Raw genomic sequence first — 18,801 nt, 5'->3', positions numbered from 1 at the left:
GATAGACCTGTACTGCCTGCCTGACTGTAACATATTTAACATGTGGTGTCTGGAATGAGAGGAGTCCTGGGTTATTTTTCCTACCTTTCAGAGGCAGTGGGAATGGTGCAGTTCTTCCAGTGTGAGGAAAGGGGCAGTCGGTGATGTTTATGGCCGTGTTGATAATCCTTTGTAGTGACGTCCTCTGAGCCACTGTGCAGCTGGTGTACCACACACACAGACAGTGCACCAGGATGCTCTCGATGGTGCACCTGTAGAAAGACACAAGCAGTCCCTGGGGAATGTTGTTCTTCCTGAGCTCCCTCAGGAAGTACAGTCTCTGCTGGGCCTTCTTCAGTAGCTCCAAGGTGTTCACAGTCCAGGTCAGGTCCTTCTCTAAGCGGACTCCCTGAAATCGGAAGTCCTCTACCCTCTCCACACATTCCCCGTTGATGTGTAGGGTGGAATGTCTGTTTTAGTCCTCTGAAAGTAGATGATCAGCTCCTTGGTCTTAGCTGTGTTGAGGAGCAGGTTGTTATCTTTGCACCACCCAGTCAGCTGCTCCACCTCAGCCCTGTATGCAGACTCATCCCCCCCCAGAGATGAGCCCCCACTACTGTGGTGTCGTCGGCAAACTTGATGATGGTGTTACTGGGGTGTGCAGAGGTTCGGTCAGATGTGTAGAGGGTGTAGAGCAGAAGGCTCAGCACGCAGCCTTGGGGGAAGCCGATGCTGAGGCTGACGCACCCGGATGTGTGGTCACCCACCCTCACTCTCTGCCTGCGGTCTGACAGGAAGCTGTAGATCCACATATAGATAGAGTGTGGAAGTCAAGGGTCTCCCAGTTTACTCACCAGTTAGAGAGGGAGGATGGTGTTAAACGTGGAGCTGTAGTCCACAAAGAGCATCCGCATGTAGGTCCCCTGCTGCTCCAGGTGGGACAGTGACACATGGGGCGCTGTGGATCCACAGGATCCTCTGTGGATCTGTTTGATCTGTAGGCAAACTGGTGGGGGTCGAGACTCTCAGGGAAGAGTGAGGTGATGTGACCCTGTACCAGTTTCTCAAAGCACTTCATCACCACTGAGCTACTTGCAGTTAGGATACAGTCACACTGGCCAATCGTGCCATGCCTAAGCACACTTCAGCCATAAAGCACGTTTGGAAAGGCCAGTGTGACCACAACTGTGCCGTGCTCAAGCACGATTCCCTTCTGTGCTTTGGCACGCTTTGGAGAGGTGAGCTTCGGCATGGTTCACTTCATGCATGAGCACAAGCATGCTGACAGCACCTGCTATCCATTACGTATGATCGCCGCGAGCGCATCTCTCGACAATCATTTTAAACAAAGCAGGGTGTTAGAGGGCTGTGTCGGGCGAAAACGACTCACCATAAGTCCAAAAGTTGCAGCAGTGCTCTCTGTGTCTCATTGTGCTGACTCTGATGAGTCTCACTTCATGTAAAGCAGTGTGCGTGTGTGATACCCGCTAAAGTCTGGTTCATATTGGGGTAGTGTGACTGCTGGCTGTACTCTCCAGCTGGGAAACAGCTCTGGGGGGGGGGGCAATCGTGCTGAAGCACTGCACGGTTTGGATGGCCAGTGTGACCACATTCTTAGTCATTGAGGCTGGTTGAGATGTATTGCTTCTTGGGCAGGGGGACGATGGTGGAGGACTTCAGGCATGGTGGAACAATGGGTTGGGACAGGGACCGACTAAAGATTCTGGTGAACGCTCGAGCCAGCTGGTCAGTGAGTCCTTCAGCACACATCCAAGGACACCGTTGGGTCCAGGGTGTGGTGTAGCTGCCTCCTGAGATGTCTCACAGCGGGCAAAGAAGCTGTTCAGCTCCTCTGCCAGTAAGGCTCCACCCTCAGCAGCTCCGGTGTTGGCTATGCAGACCGATGTCAGATTTTTTCGGTGGGAGTCTGTTTATTTGTGTTTTTGGTCAAGTAAAACATGGCCCCGTCTGAGTGCAGAGAAAACCAGCAGAGGAGTTAGGGGGTGTTTGGTGCGAGCGCTCTGGGCTTCTGCTGCACAAAATCACTGCTGTAGGGGTAATTTCTGCCCTAAACCTTGTGATAGGTCCCAACTTGTTCCATCCTGGAGTATCACTTTAAGCAGAAAGCTCCATTAAGTCAAAACAAAAAAGTTCTGCTGGGTCACACGCTGGGAGAAACTTTTGGACATTTCACTTTGGTTTCCTTCACTGTGTTCAGTTGAAGGTCCTGGAGGAAAATCATTCCAGGTTTTCATGTTGCTTGCTCCTTTCTGCAAGGAGAGACATACAACAAAGATGTGCACCTGTACACTCTTTGTGCTTCAGCAGGCACTGGTTTGAGATGATATTGACTAACTGCTTAGAGTAAAGGTAATAAAACATGGAGGAAATAGCCTAACTTTTTTTAACATGACTAAACAGAGATATGGTCTGCAAGTCAACTGTCTCAGATGAGTGTGCAAACTGGGGCTAACAGATAATTAGAGAGCAGGGAATTCTGAAGAGACAGGAGCTGAAACTGAGCACTTAAGACTGAGGCTGAAAGAAAAGATTTTCTAAAACACCAGTGAGAGATAACAGGGATTTTTAAGCTGTGAATCATGTTGGAGGGGCTGTGAGGATTTTCCAAGTAAACTTGAAAAAGTCTCTCTTCTAGATATATGCCTGATCCTAATCCACACTTTAAAATGAGATTATCAGCACCAATATTACAGGTTACAGGTTATTCCTTAATGCTACTTCTCAGAGCAGGGCCGGACTGATTTATTACACATCTAAATCTCCAAGACAATACCACAATGGCTGACAAAATTTAGTAGAGAGATCTGTGTTTTTCTCTGATGTAAATGATTTGTGTGAACAAAATGGATCATGGTTTAAGTTATGGATCACAAAAGGAATAACAACATTCCTGTCCTTGACTGACAAAGGTCAGTTTAGGGACTTTGAGTATTTAAAGAGCAGTGACAATTTCGTGCCACAAACAGTGCAGAAAGTGCACTGAAAGCTCGCCATCTCCAACCTGGTCTATTCTCAGGGTAAAGGGGCACATGTGTGTTCACGTCAACAAAGCCTCAGAGGCAGGTTTCCAGAGTGTCAGGCACATTTTAATGTAATAAACAATCACAGCAATCACTATTTAATGTAACTGTCTGAACCAGCATATACATTTATATCTATATTAACTGTCCCGTCACATCTGATGTCAGATTAAAGCCGTTTGTCATAATGGAAAGTTAACCTGACGGCAGCTGGAAGTTTGATGCACATCTTACAATTAAACAATAAACAGCCTTAACATCTGATACTGAGTATATATCTGGTTCTCTCATTTTATTTAATTCAAAGAAAAGAGGGAGAGAAAAGACAAAGAAAAAAGAGACAAAATCAATGTATGTCACTCAGGATTTACCCGTGATTTCCCATATTTCTCTGTTTTAGTCTTTATTTTTAACCTGATCTAAAAAGATGGAGTACATTATTGTAAGGAGGATGAGGTGGAGACACTGGGAGAGTATACAGTATATCACCAAAGGTTCTGCTATTTGGCGATGACAAACCAGGAGTGCAGGTGGATCAAAAGTATTCTGAATGGATAAGCCAGCTGTGTAACTGTCTCTTCATTTTGTTCTCCTATTAATGACAAAGGAACAGATTAAATCTGTCCAGGGAGCTGGCCCGCACGGTGACACGCTTCGTGTCCTCCAATTTGCCCCGCTGTCCATTCTCCTGCTGCAGGGACAGCGGCTCTGACCGTCTCTGCTATCGGGTCTTTCCAGACACTGTTTCCACATGCTGGGGATCACTCAGACCAATCAGACGCTGCGCCTCAGCTGCAGGGCATTTAAAGGCGAGGAGAGGCGCTCATTTGATTGGTGAAAACAGCGCTCGGCTGTGTTAAACCCACTCACGGCTTTTCTCCTCCCTCTCTGCCATTTGCGCGGAAGGAGGTGTGGACGTGCCCCTCTCTGCTCTTCTGCGCTCCTCTGCGCCTTGACTGCGCCTCCCTTTGGCACTGCAGGAAACTTGCAAAGTGCACTGGTCACGCCCTGTCCGCGCGGCAAAGGCTGGCCCAGGGCAGGTGCGCCTGCGCTTGCGCCTGGTCTACGAAATTAGAGCCCTTAGTGTCTATTGAATATGATATTACATTTATGAACTTAAACTTATATTGGATTCAAACATTAATTAAATAAATGGTGATAAAGGAATTTTGCTCGGTTGCTATTTTTGAATACACATCTTTGAATCTTGCGTACCCCCCTGGAGTGCCCTTGTGTAGCCCCAGGGGTACACGTACCCCCACTTGAGAACCTCTGTCTTAGAGCACCAGGCTGCCAGCTGCACCAAATATATACAGCTACTAAACTACTTACAAACTGACAGTGTTTACTTGTTCTCATGTTAGCCTACAGATATGTCAGAGCTCCGGGCTGCCGATAGCACTACATACACCCGGCTACCTACAACGTTTGCTTGATGTCAATTTTCAAACCATAGCGCTACGTAACTGTACTGTTAAATACCTTACCTCGGCATGTTGTATTCAGTCAAAAGTTGCCTTGAACAAATAAAATTTGTTTAAGTCTGATCTCCATTTAATTCCAAACAAACACACGCCTCACTAAAAGTATTTTACGACAGTGTGTATGAGACTCTGGGCCAGAAGGTGGCGAGGCAGTCCAATTAAAACAGATCCTCCCTTTTCACAGCATCTTTTACATACTACCTGACCATTACAAAGACAAAATAAATCCAAAAAACACAGTACCCCATCTTTAAACAAAGAGGCATATTATCAAACTGTCTAGCCTTCATGTGCGCACAATAATTTGTCATGCCTGCTCCTTTTGTCTCTGTTTTGCATCCCTCACTTTTCCTGCTGCCAACTCAAGGCAAACTAAAGTTCTCCTGACCTTCATGCTTTAGTAACACAGAGACAGCAAGGTGTAACAGAGGCTCTACATCTGAACGAAATAAGTACAAGTATGAGCTACTTGATAAAAGTAATGTAGTTTTAGGTATGAGTGTCTGAAGTTTGCTTGAGCTCTCCATCTAATGCACAACTGTGTCTTTCTAGTGGGAAGAAGATGAATGGGTCCCTGGAGCACCCCGATCAACCAGACATTGATGCCATTAAGATGTTTGTTGGACAGATTCCTCGGTCCTGGTCTGAAGAGCAGCTCCGTGAGCTGTTTGAGCCTTATGGAGCGGTCTATGAGATCAATGTTCTGAGGGACCGCAGCCAGAACCCCCCACAGAGCAAAGGTAGGAGTGTAACACTCAGCAGCACACACTTTGAATCTGTTCCAGTGTAATGACTCAGGTGAATCACTCTGTGTCCTTTTTCGACCCTCAATAGGCTGCTGTTTTATAACCTATTATACTCGAAAGTCCGCCTTGGAGGCTCAGAATGCTCTGCACAACATGAAGATTCTTCCAGGGGTACGTTATGGCATCCTTTTTAAACTGCTGATCTTTAAGGACTCCTGGACCTCAGAAAAGTCTTTGGATCTACATGCACTTTACTTTACTGCCCTCATGCTTTATCTGTCTTTGCTGCTAACATAAATGATAATCCTGCTAACAGAAACACAGATGCCCCCTTCTCTTTTATGGATCATATGTTTTTAATGTCTAGATGCACCACCCAATCCAGATGAAGCCCGCTGACAGTGAGAAAAACAATGGTAAGAGCCTTTTTTGTTCTGTCTCAGTGATGTCTCCTGACTGAACACTGATCAAGCTAACCCTGTAACAAAATGAGTCAGAGAAGGATGGGGCACCATTCATCAAATGTCTAACGTATGCCAAAACAAAGACAAGGAGGGTTATAGATGGGGGCCATTGGAAAAGCTGAACTCAACCTAACTTCATCTGGTTAGGATGAGGTAATGGTTGAGTCTTTACCCTCTTTGCAGACAGCTTCAGGGTGACCATCTGTCAGTCCTGTCAACCATGTACTTATATGGCATGAACATTGACCTGTAAGTGTTACTGAGAGCAGCAGATAAACAGCATTGTCCTTCAATGACTGAAATTTGTTTAGATATGTACATGTGAAATGTTGGATCAAGATGATGTTGATGATGATGATGATGCATTTACGTTGACATAGAACAGGTGTGTTTGATGTTGTGTTATGATCATACAGCAGTGGAGGACAGGAAGCTGTTTATTGGGATGATCTCAAAAAAATGTAATGAGAACGACATCCGACTGATGTTCTCCCCGTACGGACAGATAGAGGAGTGTCGCATACTCCGAGGCCCCGATGGACTCAGCCGTGGTAAGACATCTTCTGCTGTTACACACACACTTCAGAATCCACAAACCAGGAAACGTTACATTTAAACTTGGGTTGTGACTTTAACGCGTTAATTATATTAATTAATTACACCACACATTAATGCGTTATAAAAATCAACGCAAGATTAACTCATTAGCTACCGGCCATTTTCAGAGCATGTAAAGCATCTATGTAAACACCAGAGTTACTTAAGAAGAGTGGACTCTCTTCTTTTATGTCTCTCTTCCTATTTTTGGTCCAAAAAACAGACAAATCAAACTTTTTTGATTGCATTCATCTCGGGCGCTCCATCCTTTGCTCCTCTACATGATCTCTGTCGTCTTTTCTCACGATGGCGCCGCTCTTTCTCTCTGAACTACAGCGACACATCCTCAGTTGGAGCGTGAGCTGCCTGAACTTTTCTGACTCGCAGCGTCTCTCTGTGTCTCTGTCATCTCACATTTCTCCTCATATCCATGCTGAGCTCTCGTCTAAAGAGCGCACCGCTCTCACCCACAGTAGTTTACGGGCAGGATTTTGATTGACAAGCTCCACCAGACCCCGTCTCCCTCTGCTGAAAAATATAATTTACTTCTATTGACGCAGTAAACAGTAATGGAATATCAATGGCAGGGAACACCGACATTTTAATTAATATTGTCCAGTTGAAAAAACAGGATTTACAAACCTTCTCTTTTTCGTGTATTCATTGGAATACATTCATTCCCTCATTGGTCATGCAATATAATTTTGTAATGCCTTAGAATTCAAATTCTTTATGTGGGAACCTTAAGCAGATATAAGATAAAAATGTGATTAATCAATCAATTAATTACCAATGGTTTAATTAATAAGATTATCTTTTTAATCTCCTGACAGCACTATTAACCACATAACGGCTGATGAATGTCCTCAAAAAAACATCTTCTGAACAAAATAAACAGGATTTTGTTGTTTAAACTTGTGTATGAGAATATTCAATGATTTAGTCTTCTACCAAAATCTGTTTGATCTGAAAAGTGTTGCTTCTGATGTTGGATATTGATGTGATTAAAATGCGATTAATTACGATTAATTAATTACAAATGGCATAATTAATTTGATAAATTTTCTTAATCAAGTCCCACCACTAATTTAAACAAAAGAACCCATCTGTCCCTGCAGAGGCTTTTTCAGAGAGGATATTTGTGGAAGTTCAGGAGGAGACAGTTCTCCTCAGCTCACCTGTAACTGTGTGTCTAACAGACAAGCAACTCATTCAAGATATCTACCACGTCATTTCAAATATCCAAAATGTGAACTACGGATATGTGCAAATAAATTGTAGGTATCTGTTATTCCAATTTAAGAAATACCTAAAACATTTTGACTAGACAGAGTTAGAATTACAGGTATCTTTAATTGACTTCAATTAAAGACATCTAAAAATTTCATTGTTGGATAAAATGGAACCGTAGGCATCTAGTATAGGAATTAGGTATCGTCATAATTCAATTGTAGATATCTATATTCAATTTTTGATATCTTGAAATAAGTTTTGAAATAAATTTAAGATATCTGTAAATCTAATTCTGCCTCAAAATGTAACTAAACTGGATATCTAAAATAGAGCAAGGTCATTATTTAGGTTTGAGATATCTTTAATTCTCATTCTGCCTCGTCAAAATTGAATTAAAGATATTTACAATTATCATTTGGGATGTGTGACAATTGAATGTGACGTTTGTGACATTTCAGTGACTTAATTGCAGATATCTGTAATTCAGTTTCGCCTTGTCAAAATTGAATTATAGATATCAATCATTCATTCACTTTTTGACCCGCTTATCCTGTGCAGGGTCGCTGGTGGCTGGAGCCTATCCCAGCTGTCATTGGGTGAGAGTCGGGGTACACCCTGGACTGGTCACCAGTCAATCAGAGGGCTGACACAGACAGACAACCATTCACTCACAGACTCACACCTATGGATAATTTAGGGTGCCAATTAACCTGATGAGCATGTTTTTTTTTAAGTGTGGGGGGAAGCCAGAGATCCCCGGAGAGAACCCACACATGCACAGAGGAAACGTGCAAACTCCACACAGAAAGGCCCACCAGCCAAGCTGGGAATCTAACCGGTGACCTTTTTGCTGTGAGGCTGCAGCGCTAATTGTTGCGCCACCATGCAGCCCAAATTACAGATATCTTGAATTAAAATTCTTACTATCCTAAATGTAATTACTAGACAGGAATACATTGCTGATATCTACAATGTTAATTTCGGAAAGTCAAACTAAGCCTTTAAATGTTAAAACCTCTTGCCATGCTGCTCAGAGTAATTGCAGCTCGTAAACTTCTGGTGCTCATGCCCACCTCAAATGTGCTGTAAGAAAGGGAGTGTCTGATTGGCTGCGCAGTGCCTCCCCTCCCCACCTGTGTGTCTGTGTGTGCGCGAGTGTGTGTGTGTAAACAAACAAAGTGAGGTCAGATTTTGTAAGATGTAAAACCGCTGTCATTGCACAAAAAGCTTGATGGCTGTGAAAAATCTAACGACGCATATGAGTAGCACAAGGCTCTGATGAACACATACATGTGTTTCTTATGCATGTACTGTTAAAAATGAGCAAGTTACAGCGATATACAAACAGGGTACAGAAAGGAGAATCATGTACTGGAGTGCAAACTTGAAGCAGATGGGGAGATTTCCCACACTAGTGTCGATCTGAAGCTTTTTGAGCGAAAACTGTCCCTCAAATGAGTTAAGTAGAGGTTTAATGGGAGAGAGGAGAGCTGTAGCTATGTTTAAATCAGGTGTGATCTGTGACTGCATCACGCTATGAGTGTCCATGTCACACACCCATCTGTTCTGAAAAAGCTTTAATTGTACTGGTGCTAACAGTGATATCTCAAAAACTGTAGAAGACAACAGAAAGCTTAAGACGTGAAAAAATCTTGTCAAAAGATTTTGAAACAAGAATAAAGTCTGTAGGTGGAAGTATGCAGAATTTGTAGATTCTCAAAGTCGAAGCAGTATAAGGCAGAGCTGATATCATCTCCCTTAGACTTCAATGCAAAAATTACAATAAAAAATATATTTTACTGTAAAAATTCATGCGCAATTCTCCTGCACATGCTGCATATTTCGAATTTTTCTGTAAAAATCTGTGCAAAAGTGCCAAAAAGTGTTCGGAACAATTAAAAGTAGAAGAAGAAGAAGAAGAAGAATAAAGAAGGATAATATTATGTGTGAAACGCTGTGTCAGCATAGACTTCCTGTAACTAATGCAGTTATCTACCGCTGGGGGGTCCAGTGAAACTTTAAGACAGTGGGTGACGTTCATGGGAAATGGAGTTTCCATCCCGAAAACCATTCTGAGCCAAAGGTGTCACAGCAGTTAACACCAAATGGATAGTCCTCACAGAGACTTTGAGTCCATCATGGGACATGGCATGCTTTGAATGAGAGAGAAAAGAAAGATTTAAGGATTACTAAAAATATTTATTTTTCCGTGCAGACGTTGTTTGGCAGGCACAGATCAAAGTTCAAAGTCAACCTTCTTTGCTGGAGTTTCAAGTTTTGTTTATCATGGTGCATCATTTCTCTCTTTCAGGATGTGCATTTGTGACTTTCACAGCCAGACAAATGGCCCAGTCTGCCATCAAGTCCATGCATCAGTCCCAGACCATGGAGGTAAAAACTACATTCATACTTCAAACTGTTGGATTTAATGCCTCAGCAGATACATTTTAAAACCTGAAGAACTTTGAAACAGCTGTTAAAATACTTTTTTTTTCTAAGTTTAAAGAAATGTATTTTTCAGTCAAGATACATATATGAAAAGACTGAGGTTTTTTATCTAGAACCTTGATAGCCTTTTTATACAGCTGCTCGATTGGTTTAAGCGCTGTGGTACCAGCAAAAGACCAAGTCATTAAACAGTATTCAACATGTGTGAATATCATGCAATGAAGGTATGACTTTCTTGGAAGCTAGTCGTCAAAAAGTGACATAAACCCAGTTAGAATAAACGCAGGTTCAGAGCAGAACCTCCAGGTCAGTGTTTTGCCATGTACTACCTGTTGTAAAAGCGACCTTGGGTTCTTTGAAAGGCGCTTTATAAATTTAAGTTATTATTATTATTATTATTATTATTATTAAATAGTGTCATCCTCCTTTAAGTTGCATGCTATCTCCCTCTGTTATAAGTAGATAAAGCTACATGCTTGGTTTCCTGTGTGTCTAGGGATGTTCATCCCCCATTGTAGTAAAGTTTGCAGACACTCAAAAGGACAAGGAGCAGAAACGTATGGCCCAACAGCTGCAGCAGCAGATGCAGCAGCTCAGCGCTGCGTCCATGTGGGGAAACCTCACTGGGCTCAACAGCCTTGGTCCGCAGTACCTTGCAGTGAGTATGTTTTAGGGTTCTTTATCTGTTTGTGGAAATCATGACAAGCCTCTTAAAGGAGCAGTTTCACTTTAACATGTTTTGTCCCATCTCCTGGTTTTAGCTCTACCTACAGCTCCTGCAGCAGTCCGCCTCCTCAGGAAACGCTCTCAACAACCTGCACCCTGTTTCAGGTAGACCAGGCACCATCCTCTTACCTCTTTTCCACTGAACTGGTGCTAGTGCTAGTTCTAGGCCAGTGCCTGACTTAGCACTGGTTCTTAAACCTTCTTCAAGGTGCTTAAAACTGGGGGTATGTGTTGGTTATTTCTTGCTTGTACTTCAACTTTTTTTTATCCCTCTTCACACCAAGCATCAGTTTGGAACGGGTTGGATCAGTAAAGCCTGGTCCAGTTTGTGTTTCCACTGTGCCCTTCTTAGTAGGTGGTGTAGGCCAGATGCCAATAATTGTGCCAGCTATGTAATAGTGCTGCACGATTTTGGGAAAAGGTGCGATTTGCGATTAGGTAGACAATATTGCGATTGCGATTGTGCTTGCGATTTAATAAAAAAAGTTGTGTCATGGTGAGTCTACAGACTTGCTTAGTTATCATGAAGAAAAATCTGAATTGCATGTGCTGACATTGCGATTGCGATAACCTCTTTTGCGATTACGTAATTGCATGTGCTGACATTGCGATTGCGATTGCGATAATCGTGCAGCCCTACTATGTAACAGTGCGACAGCATAGCAGCACAGCACAGTGTAATTAATCTAATGAAGAAGAAAAAGTGACACAGTAAATAAGTGGATGTAGAGGCAGTAAAAAGAGCAACAATCGAAGACATCAAGCAGTTTGTCTTCTTTGTGATTGGCATGTGGCTCTTTGTTTCTAAGAACAATTATGTTTAGTTTTTATTACGACTGTCACACAGGAATCAACAATTATTTCAACCAGTCAACAGACAGCTGTGTTTCTAGCTCCACCTTCTGGTGTCGGATCTTTATGTCTGGCACCCCAGCAGAAGGGTACCAAAAGTGGGGAAGTATGGGTCGGTAATTTTGGGACCTGTCCTAGTTTTAGTCAGAGGAAACACCTCAAAATGCGTGCTTTACTGAATTGAACTGAATTGAAGTGCTTGGTGGAAACAGGGCTTAAGTTTGTGTTTCTTTCTCATGTGTGTGAGCTGCTCCACACTAGTTGCCCCAAAGAGGGACTAATAAAGTTGTCTGAATCTGAATCCGAATCTGAACTGTGTCTGATCAAGGGGTTGTGTTTGGTTAAGATAAAAAACACAGATCAACTGTTACGTGCTGACCATCAACAGGTGATGAAGTAATGATGATGATGGCTTTAAACTGACCACTGAGTATGTCTGATAAGTGTCAGCTGGTTAAAGTACCCACCTCTCCCTGTCTGTCCATCTGTCTTGTTAGGTCTTCATGCAATGCAGAACCTGGCTGCCTTGGCAGCAGCAGCGAGTGCCACACAGGCCACACCCACATGCTCCAACACCATGACAACATCAAGCAGTCCACTAAGTGCACTAACAAGCTCAGGTAAAGGCAGCAGCACTGTAAACTGGTTAAGAAGCAGCCCAGAATTCTCATGAGGGTTTGGAGTGATGCTGTTTAAAAACATCAGATACCAGTCGTTACTCTTCAGAAGCGGACCACACTCCTGTTTCCTGTTCTGAGTTCATTACAACTTTGACAGTGAGTCGTCTCCCTGCAGGCTCATCCCCCACCTCCAGCAGTAACTCCTCCGCTAACACCATGGCATCTTTGGGGGCGCTGCAGTCTCTGGCAGCTGGTGCTGGAGCCAGCCTGAACATGGGCTCCCTGGCAGGTAATGCTCTGAACACCTGGGAATCATCACCAGACGTTAAAGACACTGATGAAGCCTGACAGCCACTTGACTGTGTCTGTTGATTGGACATGTCTTTTCTTAATTTATCCATTAATTTGGCAGGCGCAAGTAAATACAATGACAAATAGAAGCTTTTAACTTTTTCTGCAACCAAAAACATAAAAACACTTAACCCCACCCCAACTCCAACATAAACATGTTACAAGGAGCACCGTGGCTTGGGCCTGTGAGGACTTAATGACGGCTTCCATCTCGTTGAGTTTTTCTAAATTCTCACCCGCTAAAAATTCAGTTTTAGTGAGCTGGTTGTTAAATGATGTTACCTGCTGTCCCAATGAATCAACCAACATCTTCTGGGATTCAGTTGACTGCTCATTACTTCCCGGTGCCATACAGAAACTGTTCATTTGGTGGACTTGAAGAGTAAATTAAAAGTTTGACCCGAAGTCTCTGCTCATGCATCCTCACTGGACGACCTCACTTCATCAAACCAGATGTCGGACATGTCTCTTCTAAGTGAGAGAGAGCTGCTGCTTATATTTGACTGGCCCAGGCGTCATTTTGAGGAGTAAGAGCTTTTCTTTCTTTCTTTCTTTCTTTCTTTCTTTCTTTCTTTCTTTCTTTCTTTCTTTCTTTCTTTCTTTCTTTCTTTCTTTCCTTTTCACTCTGTTCCAGGCATGGCAGCCCTAAATGGTAGTCTTAGCTCTGGAGGCTTGTCCAATGGCTCGGGGAGCACCATGGAGGCCCTGAGCCAGGCCTACTCAGGCATCCAGCAGTACGCTGCCGCTGCCCTGCCCAGCCTGTACAACCAGAGCCTGCTGTCCCAGCAGAGCATCTCAGCGGCAGGAAGCCAGAAAGAAGGTGAGCCCTGTGGACTTTTTTTTTTTTTTTTTTTGGGGGGGGGGGGGGGGGGGGAAATCTTACGTGTTTTAATGAGTGTATGTAGTAGCAGTTCAGTAACATGGTCTGCAGGGTGTGGATTTACTAAGACCTTCACGAACAACATCCCAGGTTCTGCTTTGTAAGTGAACTGAAATTGTTGTTTTTTTATCTTTTGGTTCAAAAAGTCAGGTTAAATGTTTCCAAATAACACGTAAATCCTAAACTGGGAACACAGGCAAACCTGTGATTGTTTATTTGAAGTGATTGTGGCGCACTGCCATGCCAAAATAAAAGCCTACATACCTTCAGAATTATGATCTTCTTTGTTCAGATGTTTCAAATGTAAACTATATTGTACAGGAATCATGTACACACATGAAAGGATTGCATTTTTATCTAAACCAATACGAGACAGAGCTCGGGTTTGTGATTCTCAGCCCTACATCATACATGGTGGAGCTCTGCCCTTGATGCTTTAGGGGAAGAATATAGAAATGTAGTCAAAGTTATAAACCTAGATCCAATGCACAACCTCTTCAACACCTCAAAAAGGTAACTCCACTCCACCCTATCAAAAGTTGGGTGGCCACAGTTTACAGATGTACAACCTATTACAATTTAACCTCTCTTAATTCAGTATTTGCTTTCACTATAAAGGGTAATTATGATTGTGAATATTATTTTCCAGTGTATGATTTTAGTATACAAATGCATTTTACATAAATGTGCATCAGCAGGTCTGATACATTTAAAGGCATTTTTAAGCCCAGATAAACAGTGGTATTAGGTGAGGCTAAATAATGTTTGTGTTAAATAAATAATCAGAAACCTGTTTTTTCTGACTTGTGCGGTGCTACATGCCTGCAGAGGAAGACAACGCTGTATGGCAGTAAAACATTTGTCTTACTCCAGCACACTATCAGAGAGAAGATTTCTGCTGAATATTACCTCAACACATATCATGAGATCAGCCATAACCCTATCTAACTCCACTTTTGGTGGATGGAGATTTTGTTTCTGAATCAACTTGAAAAGTCACATTTGTGCATTGCACAACATCTCATGAGAGTAGTTAAAAGTAGAGTAAATGCTGAAGAAGAAACTCCTCTTCTGAGGTTGTTTGTGTGGGTTAGATGAGCACACAATGAGCCACATTTACAAGCAGTGTGTACTCACAAATTTGTGCCTAAATGTTGTGTGTTTGACACTCAAAATCGTGGTTCATCAACATTTTCTTACTTTGATTTGTTCTTACTCTGCGAACAAACGTGGAACCTCCAAAGACCATGCCTACGCACAAATGATGATGACCAACTCTCTCAGAAAATGTTCACACGTACACTTTGTACTAAATGCCTAAAACTAAATATATAAACTAATAATAATAAAAGAAAAAAAAGTCTTTGATAGAATTCAATGATTAAAAACTGTGAATTGACTTCATGTATAAAACCATGAATTTGACTCATATTCACCCTCACCATAAAAATGTTATATTGAAACTCAAATGAAATACTTAGTTTTACAATTCAAAATATCACGCTGTACGTTTTAAAATGTAAAAGTGTTGATATGAATGAAATCGTAAGGTGTGGTAAGTCCACCGTCTCCAATGGAGGTCAGTTATAGAGCACATTTCTAAATGCAAACCTTTTGAAGGCATTAAATAACCACTTCTCCTCATGATTTTATACTCTTATACTTTTTTTGAGTAAATGATGCACCACACACAGCTTCACTGCTCACTCACACTTATTCATTTATTTGAAAAAATATCCAGCAACTGCTGTAATATGTAAGGTTTATGTTTTAGATACCCGTTGTGATCTCCCTCAGAGCACCCAGGTCAGCTGGTCATTGATCACCTGTTAAAGACTCCTGGTGAGGGGACGGGGAGGTGGACTGTGTGCTGTCATTGATAACACGGATGTTGAGGTTGATGATCCCTCCTCTTGATGCACCAAACAAATGTCCTTATATGGATGAATTGGGATGTGATAGTATGCTGATTGCAGGTTGGGGGCACACGCTGGTCAATTTAGAATGAATCTGATTCACCAAATAATGCGCAGTGAGGAGAAGAAAAATGGCTGGTGTGCACATGTTATGAATCTGACAGCGATTTTGCATAAACTTGTGTGCAGAGTAAGAACATTTCTATGCATTTATAAGTCAATGAGGCCCATTGAGCCTGCTCTTACACAGCTGTAAATACAGAACATGTGGATGGACGGTGTTTGGGTGTTTGGACGGTGTGAGATAAAGCAGATGAGCTGCTCTAACTTAACTGGTCTTTAATGTCTTTGTGTTTTTTATCTTTGGTAAAATGACTCCCTGACCGGCAGGTCCAGAGGGAGCCAATCTCTTCATTTACCACCTGCCACAGGAGTTTGGGGACCAGGACCTGCTTCAGATGTTTATGCCGTTTGGAAACGTCATCTCAGCTAAAGTCTTCATCGACAAACAGACAAACCTCAGCAAGTGTTTCGGTAAGTTCACAGAGGCGCTAAAGCTGAGCCCAACTTTGGAATCCTTGGAAACAAAGCATCAAAATCCAGCCCTGACTCGTGGCCTAACTACCTGAACAACACAAAGTGTACAATTGCGCAATTGACCGCAATTTCCTGGCATGAAATTGCGGTTGCACTCAGCAGAGAAGATGAAATAGTGAAAACAATAGTGTAAACCGTGTAAACAACTTTGATTGCTCTAGTTTAGTACTGTTGTGGACGTGTGTTTGTATACTCTGCCCCCTGCAGTGTGGGAACGGACGATACCCAGATTATTGAAAGCTATGAAAGCTGCACGTTCTCTCTTACTGATTCTGGGCGTCTCATTTCCATCTATCATGTTTGTGTGGAAAGCATAATCCAACCTTGAGTTTACCTGTTTTCTTGGTACTGTGAGACTTCTTGTATTAGCCCCCTATGGTCATAGGAAGAACTGCAGATATCTGACTCTTGTGCATTAGCGTGCAGTGACCAAAGTGAGGGGGGCAGGTTGGTGAAAGTGTTCTGAGATGGTTTTATGAGGTATTTGTGGTCCATGGGTGGCGTCGTGGCTTCATGAGGTGAATGGATGTTACCTGTCAACTCACCTGGAGCCCTGACTTAAGTTTTCTATTTCGAAGGTTAGCCTCAGAGGTTTGCATCACTCTGTTGCTGTTCTGACTGTTTTTATTTCTCCTTCAGGATTTGTGAGCTACGACAATCCCGTGTCCTCCCAGGCAGCCATCCAGTCCATGAACGGTTTCCAGATCGGCATGAAGAGGCTGAAGGTTCAGCTGAAGCGCTCAAAGAACGACAGCAAGCCCTACTAAAGCTGAGCTCAGGCTTTGCAGACTTAGTTAGGCAGCTGGTGTTCTGGTAGGTTTTGAGACCAGTCCACCTGGAATGAGTCTGCTTCTCCTGGTCGTCACTGTCACTTGTCCAGGCACATAGACACTTAAATCTATATGCAAGATTTCTGGAGCTGGCCAGGACATCTTCTGTGTTTTGTGTGGTTAATGCACTTTGTTATCGTTATAGCAAATGAGATAAGCAGGTGTTTTTTATTTAAGTTGACATGTTATCAGTTTGCTGTGGTACATAGTGCACACATGGGTTGATTGTTAGGATGTGTTGCATACTGAGGAGTCAGATTCATCTGTTGTTGATCATTTTGAGCACCGCTCAGACCCAGGTCTAAACTTTACAGAGCTCCAATAGATGAGGAAACCAAAAACGTTGTCACCGTTTTGTTTTTTTTCCACAAAGTTTATCTGTGCTGCTTCCTCCTTACCTGTGAGGCTCCTGCCTGTTCTCTACACTGAGGATGAAGCATCACTGAGGTTAGTTTGACTGTTCAGGGTCAGGAAATAAAAGAAGGAACCCCACCAACTCCTGCATGCAGATTGTTCACTCTGATTTCATCTTTAAAGCAGCAGGACACCTTTCTGAGAGTTTACATGGGTTAAAGAGCAGACACCTGAACATGTGGCCCTCTTAAACAGCTCAGTCAGTCAACAGCTGTGATTAAAGGGCATCACAGGAAAGATTTCACCACCTCTCACCAGAGAAGTTCTTGTTTTTTTTTCTTAGGTTAGCTTAATGAGCATCATTTAAACAATGATCCTGTGTAACTGGGCATCAACACCCCACTCACTTAGCCCGGCTCCCTCTGGATGTGGGTGAGTCTCTGATCTGAGTGAAACATGTTGATTTTCAGCTGAACATCTGGAGATCTGCTGGAGCCCCTGGAGCTGTCTGAGCCTCAGGTGGAGGCTTGGGAAAACAAAGCACCAAATGAATTGTCAGCTTCATTCAGTGTTGCAGCAACAATTGGCAATAATCACATCCCATTGTCAGTGTTCTGTTAGCTTGTGGCTAGCTGGTTTATTGAGGGCTAACGACTGTGTCTCTCTGAAGACCTGTGATTGGAGAATTTATGCATATTCATGCCAAACTGCTGAAGAAAGAACTGTTAGTTGCATAGAAATCATCTGTTTTTATAACGCGTGGGAGCAGACAATGAGATGTATATTTAAACTATAATGCCTTTTCTATTTTTATATAGGTTTTATACTTCCCCACACCGGGGAACTATTTATTGCCTAAATTATTTATCTGAACTGAAATTATTTTGACAGCCAAATGTAAAGTGTAACAGCTCTGTGTGATATCCTTGTGTGTATGCTCCCCTTCTTTGTTCAGTGTTCTTTTCTTTTGGTGAAGTGTTCTTCAGTCACTGCTGCATGGACTGTGTGTCGGATCCATCAGTGCTGCTGCAGACTGCACAGATTGCCTTTCCTGGTCCAGTAGTAGGACCTGGACATGTGGCTCTTTGCGGAGGATGTGTTCACCGTGGAGGCGTTCAGAAAAGCAGAGGGCCTCTGAACTGTGAGACGGATCTTTGGAAAGATCACGTAAACAAACCCTGCTCCAGAGCCCTACTGGAACATCTCCAGCTGCTGTGGGCCGATCCGGACAAATCCCTGTCAGCAGATGTTTAAAGTGTGTGCCTATATCAAAGATTTTTTACTGAACATTAAACGCAAAACATATTAAAAAAAAACATGCTTGGGCTTGTTTTGATTGTCTGTCATGTCACATATGTCCAGCAGTTGGTGCTCTGGTCCCAAAGCTTATACTTCCTGCAGAAGCCTGAGAAAATGACCTCCAAAGATCTCTGCACAGACATGTCTTCACTAAATGTTTGTTCAGTGCTTGAAGAAGCAGTCTTCACTCAGTATCTGTCCCCACTTTCGTTAGCTGTGAAGTGGTCACATGATGCGTGACTCAAGATCAGAGGAAAGGTGATGGCTGGGTCAGAGGAGTTAGTCTGGAGCTGGGTGAAGCTCTCAGTCTCTCTGGGTGGTGTTTTCTGTTGGAGTTGTGTGTTCATGGAGTGTTTAGCCTCTTTGTTTGGCCCTTTAACCTTA

General features: G+C 42.9%; 1 protein-coding gene across 7 annotated transcripts in view; it reads left to right on the top strand.

The window, feature by feature from the left end:
* Positions 1–18,290, top strand: part of celf1 (cugbp, Elav-like family member 1) — a 34,129-nt gene extending 15,839 nt beyond the window's left edge. For 6 of the 7 annotated variants that reach the window (XM_074666405.1, XM_074666404.1, XM_074666407.1 and 3 more), the window contains 12 exons: positions 5,057–5,244; positions 5,339–5,421; positions 5,618–5,666; positions 6,131–6,265; positions 9,856–9,935; positions 10,489–10,650; positions 10,754–10,823; positions 12,068–12,190; positions 12,366–12,479; positions 13,176–13,361; positions 15,728–15,871; positions 16,574–18,290. In XM_074666405.1, coding sequence (XP_074522506.1) covers positions 5,057–5,244; positions 5,339–5,421; positions 5,618–5,666; positions 6,131–6,265; positions 9,856–9,935; positions 10,489–10,650; positions 10,754–10,823; positions 12,068–12,190; positions 12,366–12,479; positions 13,176–13,361; positions 15,728–15,871; positions 16,574–16,701 — 1,462 coding nt within the window. In that variant the 3' untranslated portion in view covers positions 16,702–18,290. The remainder of the gene's footprint in view (positions 1–5,056; positions 5,245–5,338; positions 5,422–5,617; positions 5,667–6,130; positions 6,266–9,855; positions 9,936–10,488; positions 10,651–10,753; positions 10,824–12,067; positions 12,191–12,365; positions 12,480–13,175; positions 13,362–15,727; positions 15,872–16,573) is intronic. The other variant, XM_074666409.1, reaches the window with a different exon arrangement.
* The last annotated feature ends 511 nt before the right edge of the window (positions 18,291–18,801 follow it).

The sequence above is a fragment of the Halichoeres trimaculatus genome, unplaced genomic scaffold, assembly GCF_033239565.1.
Source record: "Halichoeres trimaculatus isolate MK-OKI-2021-1 unplaced genomic scaffold, fHalTri1.1 fHalTri1_scaffold_3, whole genome shotgun sequence".
Classification (NCBI taxonomy): domain Eukaryota; kingdom Metazoa; phylum Chordata; class Actinopteri; order Labriformes; family Labridae; genus Halichoeres; species Halichoeres trimaculatus.
Note: the sequence above shows the minus strand (reverse complement) of the source record. Positions and strands in the feature narration are given on the sequence as shown.